At 38.2% G+C, this 11,358-nt stretch overlaps 1 protein-coding gene across 2 annotated transcripts in view; it reads left to right on the top strand.

The window, feature by feature from the left end:
• Nucleotides 1-11,358, top strand: part of LOC133532998 (mitogen-activated protein kinase-binding protein 1) — a 148,364-nt gene that overhangs the window by 130,959 nt on the left and 6,047 nt on the right. The window contains exons 30-36 of one of the 2 annotated variants that reach the window (XM_061871904.1): nucleotides 2-112; nucleotides 4,844-4,971; nucleotides 5,988-6,117; nucleotides 7,647-7,748; nucleotides 8,711-8,827; nucleotides 10,084-10,200; nucleotides 10,810-10,965. In XM_061871904.1, coding sequence (XP_061727888.1) covers nucleotides 2-112; nucleotides 4,844-4,971; nucleotides 5,988-6,117; nucleotides 7,647-7,748; nucleotides 8,711-8,827; nucleotides 10,084-10,200; nucleotides 10,810-10,965 — 861 coding nt within the window. Of the gene's footprint in view, nucleotide 1; nucleotides 113-4,843; nucleotides 4,972-5,987; nucleotides 6,118-7,646; nucleotides 7,749-8,710; nucleotides 8,828-10,083; nucleotides 10,362-10,809; nucleotides 10,966-11,358 lie in introns of those variants that run through there. The other variant, XM_061871903.1, reaches the window with a different exon arrangement.

Here is an 11,358-nt window from a genome sequence, read left to right as displayed (position 1 = left end):
GCGAACCGAACTCACCTATCGCCGTACGCACCTGAAGAAGAGTCCGGCATGAGGCGTGCTATCTCTCTCTCGGACCTGGCCGCTAAGCCGCTACCGGCGCCTAGGACGCAAGGTCTGTGTACGTTGATACACGGTGGTGGTGGGAATACTATTGACAAAATACTAAGAGGGTGATTCCAAGACAAGTGTAACGTATTGCACTGTTTGTTATTTTTATTAGTGATGAAAATTTAAGTGTTTATTTATATTCAAATAAGACGTAATTTTTAACCCTACATTCAATATATTTAGGGATAACAGTTATTTGTTATACAAGGCAAAGTTGTTGTTCGAACCAGCGTAGCGAGTGGTTTCGTAAAGTGGAATCTTGAGCGTTGCGAGGGTTTCAAGGCACGAGGGATAAACAAATTTTGACACCGAGTGAAATACTACCACTTATACTTATACGTATACTACTTATACGGTGACGGAAAGAGAGACCTAAGCCCTCCTACGTGTACACGTTCAACGCAGCTGGCCAACTTTATTGTCACGCGTGCAATAGAGTATTTAAGAGCAAGTTCGGCCTGGCCAGCCACATTAGGGCTCATGCTAGACAACGTCCATAATGTGTTTACTTGGGGTCGCCGTCATCGAAAACGATGAGGAGGACTATATACGGTGACTGCATACCGTCAGGCGGGCAGTATGCTTGTTTGCCTCCGACGTGGTATAACAAAAAAAAAATACAAAAAAATTCACCACATTAACGTGAGGAAAATACTAACTGTAAAACATCAAACTAAATCAAATCCAAATTAACATTGTTAAATATTTATCATTTAAAATCGGCATTTAAAGGTCAATTCTACCAGCCAACATAAGGAAACAATTCAAAAATTGCATCAAATGACTTTGCCACTCTTGTGAATAAAATGCAACTTTCTTATTGGTTTGTTGAGCAATCAAGAGAGCCTTTACGACCTGGTAAAACTTAAATTTGCATCATTAATAAAAAACATGCAGTGAAATAGTGTCTCGTGCCATTTTTTTATGGAGTGACCCAATGGCTCGAAAAGTACTAGAAAATTTATTGTACCCGACATTTTGACAGCTGTGAATAAGATGACGTCCTGTTTTGTGGTTATTGCCGAACAGCGCCATTACCTTAACTGTTGAAATTGCGGTTACCATAAAGGCCTCATTTAGACGGCGCGCGAACTCGCATGCGATTTTAGTTACATTGCGGACTATTTAGGTTACAACCAATTCGGCCGACAGATCAAATACCGCAATGTAATGAAACTAGCATGCGAGTTCTCGCGCCGTCTAAATGAGTCCTTTATGGTAACCGCAATTTCAACAGTTAAGGTAATGGCGCTGTTCGGCAATTTAAATGAGCTCTATTTCGCAGTACTTTTCACGCCTTTGTCTTATCATAAGCGCTCGAAAACGATACATTTCAATTGTTCCTGAGTTATGGTGAAGGTATTTTTAGTACATGGATTTGCTTGGTGGCGGTGTATTATAGAGGGAAGCTAATTGTATGTGGTATAAACTAATATTGGAAGGTAAGTTGGTTAAATATGTACCGTTTAAGTGTTGGTATACCCCATTTCATTTATCATGGCGGGATTCCACTTGAAACTGCACAAAGAGAACCACTATAGGCTAGTTTTTTTTTGTAAATAATGTCAATCGATCTTGATTTTCCTGAGGATCAAATGTCTATATAGGACTAACACAAAAAACAACACAAAGGTCAGAAATGAGAGTTAAAGTCTGACGCTCGCACTCGACGATTGAAACGCCTCTAACAAAATGATATTGTAATGTGACGTCACAATACATTAGTCTGTCCTAAATGTATGGAAATGTATGGATCAAGAAAATTGCTATTTCGACCCTGAAATAATGCATTTATGTATATAGTTGTCGTACAATTTATATTTCAATAAAATGTAAGAAATCGAATGGTACCATTTTTTTTTTCTTTTTTAAAGTGAAATAAAAAAAATATTTTGATACTTTGGAGCCTTGTATTTTTTTATAATCTCAATATGTCTTTTAAAATGCCACTTTTTTATAATTTATGGCTCATTTTCTATCCATTTAGCTATCAACATGTGTCATGTACCCAATTGCTTTACGAGCTCTGCTCTTCAAAGCCAGCGTGTGGTCAAATAATAACACAAGACAAAAGGATCAAGACTGGACACTTGGCCAGATACATGTAAGATACGACGCCGCAAAAAAAGTTTGCCGGGTAGTTTATGTTGTTATTATTGTTTACGCCTAATGACCGTCTCATATGGAATCCCGCCATGGTAAATGAAATGGAGTATACTGCTGGTAGCACGAGCTAGAAGTAGGCAATGACAATAATGATTTAGTAATCTACTCTACGTAAGTAACCATGGTGTAGGAGGTTTCCTGGATGATTACAATTGGCGCAACGTACGGACTGATATTTGACAGTTATGAATGTAAATTACATGTAAGGGCTTGTGCCCAAATCACGCGAGGTTTTTTGGCTACTTTTAGACCCCCCCCCCCCCCCTGGTGACATTTGGTGAGTTTCTTGGCGAATCCCCCCTCTCCCACATAACCTCACGTGTATTTTTTTTTCGTTCGACCTAATTTTAAGATAACACACACATTAACAAAACGGAGAAAAAGTATGTGGTAGATATTTTTTCTTAGTTTTGTTTACCATAGAAAAATACACGTGAGGTTTTCTTATACCTCCCCTCCCCCAACGTGAACTTTCGTGATTTTTCTTCACCCCCCTCCCCCCATCGAACCTCGCGTGATTTGTACACAAGCCCTAATTGTCTTCCTTCACCGTAATATTTTACAAGGATTTGTTTAACTTGCAATATAACTATGTACCTATGTTTTTACGGGTCAAATCTTGCAAGCTAAATTTGACCCACTTTCCGATTGAGCTGAAACTTTGAATACGTACGTAAGTCGGGAGACAATGCAATATTATGGTACCATCGAGCTGATCTGATGATGGGAAAAGGAGGTGGCCATGGGAACTTTGTGATAGAACAACGCAACCTTACTGTGCTTGGGGTTTTTAGAATTGTCTTGATGAGTATTAGATGCCTGTGGGAAGAAAAGTACAGACAGGGATAAAAGCTAGTTCCAAAAATTAAATTTTTACCAAAAACTTATTTGTGACTGTGTTTGCATGTTTTCTCAGTAGTAGTTTGTTGGCTTGTTCATTGCTTTTTACTAACTGCTTTCATTAAGCTTTCACGCTTCTTATAAGTAATTGTAATTGTTAATTAAATTGCACTTTACTGCACTCAATTATTTTTAGTATTTATAGGTAATTACATGCTTATAAGGGTCAAAATTATTTTCGTTGTCTTGTTTGTGACCACTCTGTCACGCTTGAATTTTTGTCTTCTGTTAAATAAATAAATAAAACAACGGGTTGCACTCCGGGAGTGCCGGCAGAAGTGAAAACTTGAATATTAACGTTGTGCATTTTTGATATTTTGGAATGTTAAGGGAATAATTTTGCACGAATTGCTTTAATTATCAGTATAAAAGTATATCATTTATGTGGTAAAATACAATATTCATTTATTGCGCTATCGTACACAAACATGACAATTTATAATACATTAAAAATTTAACTAGTGGCTTCAATGACAATGTAACAGTTTTTCGATCAGGTCACGTGTCCGCCTTGCGAATTTTCAATCTGTCGAATCTGTCGGTCACGTGACCTGTCGCGAGTTTAACATTTTTTCCCCATCACAAAAAGTGCACAGCGCTAAAGAAGTTTCCACTGCTAAAAGTCGGGTGCTATTGCATGTCTCTCTAGCTGTAGATTATATTTTACATGAGAAAAATTAAAAACTAAATTTCATTTCATACAAAAAGCACCACTCCGTCACATTTTTTGGGGACAGAAAACAAACAAGACATCGAAAAGATTTTTGACCCATAACTTAAAAATTGGAGTAAGTATAATTTGTGATAGGTATGTTAGATAGAAACCTAGTGTTATGTTATATACTCGGAGATATAACTGAACTGATATAGAGATAGCACTGCTATTTGTAACATAACTTTAAACTGTTGTTAACAATATAATACTTGTAGCAGTTGAAAGTAAACCCGTACTCCTCTCTGCTTGATTTATCCTCCTGGGGCCTGGTGACGTCATTAAATGTAGACAAATTTTAACCTTACTACTGTATGGATAGAGTCCAAACTTTATGGAATATATATACAGGGTTATTTCGTTATCTCTGACCAAACTCAAGAGGGATGAATATGTAGGTCATACTGAACAACTTTTACTATGAGACCAACCCCGAAATCGCGACAAAAAAATTGCCATCTCATACATTTCGGTGAATCAGAGTTAATGTTTTCTATAGAACAGTTGATTATTTTTCGCGAGTTCGGGTTTAGCCCCATAGTAAAAGTTGTTCAGTATGACCTACATATCCACCCCTCTAGAGTATGGTCAGACAGAACAAAATCACCCTGTATATGACAAGGAGCCCCAGTAGGTTAAGTAGAGCCCTATCCAATGACTAGAATCGAAGAGAATTTGAAATAGAGGTGTATTGTCAAAGAAAACTTTGTAGCCACGTAAATATACGGCCAACTTTCGACACATAAGTGGCACATAAGATGGCAGTAAATTTACTGTGGCTACAAACTTTTCTTTGACCGTCCACCTCTATTTCTAATTCTCTTTGGTAAAACTTAACAAACGTTTGTAGGTATTTTTCAAAATAAAAATATATCTCTTTATACTAAACGAAAAATGAGTGACAGGGACAACCAGACGTTTATATATGACGCCATTAATGTTGTAAACTATTTATAGCATCTGCAAGCAAACCCACAGCCTCCGCTAGTCCAGTGAAGAGCCCTAGTGGCTTCGCCAGGCCTGCCCCAAGATATACTGCCAAATCTAACATGACAAGAAGTAGCAGTGTCGGAGTATTGAACCAGGTAACGTGATTTTCAGGAGCCTTCCTTTTTTACACTTTCTCATTTTTTCTTATGTATAAACTAGCCAACTTTTAAAAGTTTCCACCACAAATAAATGGTGGAATAAAAAATTCTAAGATATATTATTTCACTTTTTTTAATGACGGTAATGGTGACCAGGGCTGGATTTCCGCTTAGGCCCTGTCGGGCCTAGGGGCCCAGGAACCTGGTAATGTTTGAGAAAGGGACCCCGATAAAATGAAGTCCGTCACAGACGGTGCGATAATATATAATAATATACCGTAAGATACCAAAATATATATTCCTGTCTGTCTAGCACCTACATTGTGAGAGAAACGAAATATACCAAAATATATCTTATATATATTGCAAGGTATCTTATCCAGCTTTGTCATACGAACGGCTAAGGAGTGGAATTCACATTCTGCAAATCTATTCCCAGTCCACTATAACTTGGATCTTTTTAAATCGAGAGTGAATAGACATGTTTAGGTAAGCATGCTCCATCCTAGACTGCATCGGCACTTTCCATCAGGTGAGATTGTGGTCAAATGCTTACTTTTTCCCAATAAAAAAGAAGATGCTTTGCTATAAGATATCGTAAGATTATACCAAAATATATAGCTTCGTGTGTGGACTCTGTCAACTGGTGAGTACCATTCTGTAAGATGCTTTTCTATAAGATGTCTTTTGGTATATTAACGCTCCGTCTGTGAAGGGCTTTAGGGGGCCCCCTAGAATTCCAAGAGCCATACCAAGTGCCCAAGGACCCTAGATCTCATAATCCGGGCCTGATGATGACCAGACTTTATGTAATTTGTTTTCAAATCATTTCCGTACCATTTTCTGGCTTCCAATTCTGAAACGTGACTGGTAACTTAAATGACAGTTAAAATTACTTTACAACTGCAATTTTGACATCATCTTCCTTGGATTGGCTTGATTTTTAGTCATCTCGCTATGGAAGCCTGGGATCGCAAGTGCTTTCTTCTAACATCTTTTTATAATACTTTCAGAGCGACTCGGAATCTGATCCTGCGCCGTCCAGGACCCGCGGTGCGGGTCTGATGCGGCCCACAATTAGTTCTATGAACAAACAGGCCAGCAACAGCCGACGCAGGCCGCTACCCAACGCTTATAGCTCCGGTTAGTATGACATGTGGCAGTTCATTTACTTAATAGGGTTGCTTTTTATAGATCATTTATACTCAAATCCAGATTAGAATGGGTAAATTGAAATGTCCGAGCGTATACTGCGTTATTGTATGTCGTATACTTTATAGCTAAGAGAATTTAAAATAGAGATGGATTGTCATGAAAAAGATATAGACCTTTGGCCTGTGCTCTATTAGATGGCGCCACTTTTTGATATTTAACAAATTCAACACATATCAGTGAAAAAATAAGGATCAATGTCAAATTGCGTTTTAAAAGTTTTAATCATATGTCGAAAGATGGCAGTAAATTTACTGTGGCTACAAAGTTTACTTTGACAATCCTACTTTTTATTGTGTAACAGTTTTTATTAGTGCCTCATAGGTTTTTCTTGTAATTTTCCTATACTTTTCTTTTTCTGATATTTTTTTCTAATTCTGGTTATCAGTATAAATTGTTTCATAGACCGCTTGAAATCAAAATTACGAAAATAATTACACAGAAAACCCAATATCAAAATTTTTAGTCATCAAAAAAAATCGTTAAAAGAAGTTACATTCATTGTGACGTCACCGTTTTTGTTTCCATAGAAACTTTAATACCTGGGAGACCGAGATAAGACTTAGCTAGATCGATTTTTCGCCCCCGAAAACCCCCATATAGCTAATTTCATCGAAATCTTTAGAGCCGTTCTTGAGATCCCCGACATATATATATATATACACAAGAATTGCTCGTTTAAAGGTATAAAATAATAAATAAGATAAGATAATTCCCTGTAGATCATATAAGTGAACAATGGTAATACACGGTAGTGCAAATTAGCCACTGCTTGGTACCCTAACAACATCAGTCTATTTATACCTATACTGTTTTTCAAACAGCTTTGATACTATTTAAGGTTATCAATTGTCTGAAAACGACATCTGTCATCGTACTCAAACTGTTTGAAAAATAATATAAGTAATGTAATTTCGAAAGATATGACGAGATTCGGGATCAACGTAGTATTTAGGTTCAAATTCTTTTTAGTGATTCATCATAATACTAATTAAAATACGCATTTCATAATTGTTACTCAAAAGTGCCCTAAATGATATTTATGATGATTCACAAACAGAATTCGACCAATTATAGGTACAGTATGAGAAAGGTTCGACCGCGGACACTTGTCAGTTAAACAATTTATTCATAAAATTATAATAGTCTCTACACTTCTACATAGTTTTTTGTTGAATTGCATTGGCATTTTGTGGTCTAGAGATACAGAAGAATTCTTGATTAATATTTTGCGTTATTGTTTGGAATGTTCGTGCTCTGTTTTTTCAAATATAACAAATATATGCTCACTGATCCCCTAGATGAAATTAGTTTCTACTCAGTAAAGTAACGTTAAGGATATAAGGTTATAAGTCCAAATAATATTTCTTTTGGGTGTTCCGCAGAAAACCTTTCTAACACTGTACCTTAGTGCTAGCCCAATAACCCACAGCTAAGTAGACGTACACATTTACTAACAGTGTCGCTGTCGACGGCCGCCCAAGAAGAGTCCAGCTCCGAAGCCGAGGACAAGCCTGGGCAGCCCCGATCGAGGGCAGGCAGTGTCGATGCTCGGCGTATCGGTAAGTCGACCTTTTGTATTGAGCTTGAGGTACTTTGTCTGATGAAATTCATCCCAGTAACCGAAATGTAAATTATGTGGTGGAGCTAGCGTTATGCATGTATATAGTGGTGTCCCGCACACCAGAGCGGCGTGTTGATACATATCCAATGATGACCGCCTAAGGCTTTCGTTACAATTTGGTGCCGTGACCACGATATTTTCAGTAGCTTTTAACCAGCTTGAAAAATATTTTATAATGTTTTGTTCAATAAACACGTTCCACGACGTGAAATTAATGCGAAAATGTGATCTCCGCAATTTTTTTTTGTAAAGATATTTTGTTTTTCTTTAATGAGCTATTAAGTGGTGGCAACTGTATTGGTTTATAAATTATGTATACTAGCTATAAGTAACATATACCGTTTGTGCTCAAATAAATATTAAAACATTGTTATAACTGGATTTTTTTATTGCAAGTATGTACATATATACGCATTTTTTACGGCGTCAATAACGAATATAACGAATATTTAGTTTCATGATTCTTTTGCATACATCTTGGCGGAGCCGTGTGTGATGCGACGTCACAGGTTGCGCTTTTTGTATGCGGCGTTTTTACTCGCGTTGCGCGCGTCATACTTACTTTCGCAATTTGGAAGTTTCTGTGGTACGATAGATAGCAGGTCTAAAAGAATCGATTGACATTTTTAAAAAATACTTGCTTGAAGCTAATTAGCTTTCGTCATTACGCAAAATCCCGCAAAACGAAATGTAACTCAATAGTTTTTGTTATTGTTTATTAAACCGTATTAACCCACTTTATGGGTACTTTAAAGTGAAATTGATAAATAATTTAACCAGATATGTAAATTTGTGACAAACATATCAATTTGCCATTTCAGTCTGAAAATTTAGATTCTCAAATATTTATTAACATAGTAGAAAATAATATATGGCAAATAAAAGTGCGCACACACACAGGTCGGAGCGGCTCAGAACGCGACCTGTCGGCGAAGGCGCGCGAAGTAACGGCGCGGCTCACTCAGCCCTCCGGCCGGCCGCGCGGCAAGGCGGACCCAGCTACACCCGACCCGCAGCGTAAGTTCCTATTCACACATCACAGGTTTTTTCGTCTATTGCATACGATTATGCATTGCTGTTTAGACAACGGGTTTGGTGCCGATGCGACGGCACGACCTCCTACGTTTTTTGCAGATATTTTTTTTTCTATTAACCCTTTAAATTTAGACCCTCTAGCGTGACTTTCATTCTCATCCAAAAGGTAAAACGGAATTATTACTTAGACTCCGCTGTCCGTCCGTCTGTCTGTCTGTCTGTCTATCTGTCCGAACAACAAATAGTAAAAAAACGGAATATTTTTTTTTTAACAACAAACATGATTTTTTTGCCGTTTTCATAGATAATGGTACGGAACGGAGTCGCGCGGAAGAACACAAGTCATGCTAGAGGGTCTAATTTTACAACTTCCTGGTTATTTATTTGGTGGTAATTTTACCTGTAAGTTTACGAATTAATCTAGAATACGATGTTTACTTCCCAGTTAATATATATATATATAACATAAATAAAGGTACACACAGAAGTGAAAAAGAAGTACCTACTTAGGCATATATTGCAACCCTATGAGGTACAGAACATTACGGCCCAAATAATCACGCACTTTCTGGATTCCACGGGCATTAGTAATGAACTTGAAAGGGCTGTCACAATAGATCACTGCTTGGTCGACGTGGCACTCAAAGGCCTGTAACACCCCAATAATAATAATAAAGGTACAAGTGGCGGCGCGTCACAAATATTCGTAGGGAACCCGGAGCTAATTTTGCTTTCCTTTTCTCCATGACCCGATCGAAGTACTCAACGAGCTGAAATTAGACAAACCGGTAGGAATCGAGTTCTTTGAACGATTTGCCACTGAAAGGTACACACATAGAAATAGAAATAGAATAGAAATATATTTATTTGCGTGAAATGTGGTACAACAAATTAGATGGTAACATTTTCTATACGTTCAGCACATCTCGCCGACAACATGGGCATGCAAAATCTTTACTTAAATCTAAATATTATTTACATAATTTACATTATATTTACATTTAATCATAATATTTGAACGTCTGCTTGACTACATAATCATCCCTCCATATACACAAATCACAATTATTACCATATTATAATTATTATCATAGGTTAAGGGATAAATAAATATTGTCACCATCACTACATTTTATTGTCTAGGAAGTTTTAAAGTTCATTGGCGTTGATCAGTGCAGCGATTGTGCTTTGTACAACCGACCCGTATTTAAGATAATCTATTTTTAATTTAATTACAGTGTCATCGTCCCAGCTATGCTCAGCGTTGACTGAGCAGTTGACGCGCACAGCGAGCAAGGTCGTCCAGTTGTACCGGAGTCTTAGGCAAGAGCCCGGTGCCGCCGCTGATATTAGCGGTAAGTGTCTTAACAGCGTCCCAGCTATGCTCAGCGTTGACTGAGCAGTTGACGCGCACAGCGAGCAAGGTCGTCCAGTTGTACCGGAGTCTTAGGCAAGAGCCCGGTGCCGCCGCTGATATTAGCGGTAAGTGTCTTAACAGCGTCCCAGCTATGCTCAGCGTTGACTGAGCAGTTGACGCGCACAGCGAGCAAGGTCGTCCAGTTGTACCGGAGTCTTAGGCAAGAGCCCGGTGCCGCCGCTGATATTAGCGGTAAGTGTCTTAACAGCGTCCCAGCTATGCTCAGCGTTGACTGAGCAGTTGACGCCCACAGCGAGCAAGGTGGTTCAGTTGTACCGGAGTCTTAGGCAAGAGCCCCAAGGATATGAAGGTTATGATGGAAATATTCGCTGTCATCTGGTAAGTCTCGGTACTTCAGCTGGGAGAGCGATAGGCTGGTATACCGGAGTTGCGAGTTCGAGCCTCGCTCGAGACAGTGTGGTTTCCACATTTCCTTTATTTCTAAGCATTATGCTTTAAGACCTCTTTTACATTGAAAAGAAGTGTGTTAAGAAGCGAATGTTATACGCTGATGACGATAATGAGAACGTTTTGTTTTGTCTTTTAGGTCTAGAAGCAGCCATTCTAGAAACGCAAAAAGTCCTCCGCGGGGCCGTCGCGCAAAACGGGGACGCTCCGAGCAGCCTGTCGTCCACTGAGGGGGAATATAGAGGCATGAACGTGGACAGTACGAGGCAGAAACTGGAGCACCTTGTGTCTAAAGGTACGGTAATAAGCATTTGTATAGGTAATTGTCTATATTGCTCAAAATACTAATAACGAAAAGTAGTAAAAAATGTTGGCGACGTTCAGGTTTATACATTATGCGGTAATTTGGTTGCCAAGCGCTAAAATTTGAAAATTATCGATACGAACAAAGTGCCAAAAATATGTATACACTACCTTTATATATGGGAAAATATATGGGCAATAAAGTCGTGTATACATATTTTTGGTACTTTGTACGTATCGATATTTTCATACGTGACTGCAGATTTAGTTTAGTTCCCTAAGCGATTCGAATAAAAAAAGAAACACATAAGTGACGAAGTGTTTTTAGAGAATGGCTAAGACGAAAAGCCATTCAAAGATTTCATATAATTTATTTGCTATTAAT

This window comes from Cydia pomonella, chromosome 28 (assembly GCF_033807575.1).
Source record: "Cydia pomonella isolate Wapato2018A chromosome 28, ilCydPomo1, whole genome shotgun sequence".
Taxonomy (NCBI): domain Eukaryota; kingdom Metazoa; phylum Arthropoda; class Insecta; order Lepidoptera; family Tortricidae; genus Cydia; species Cydia pomonella.
The sequence above is the reverse complement of the archived record's forward strand: the minus strand, read 5'-3'. Positions and strand labels throughout refer to the sequence as shown.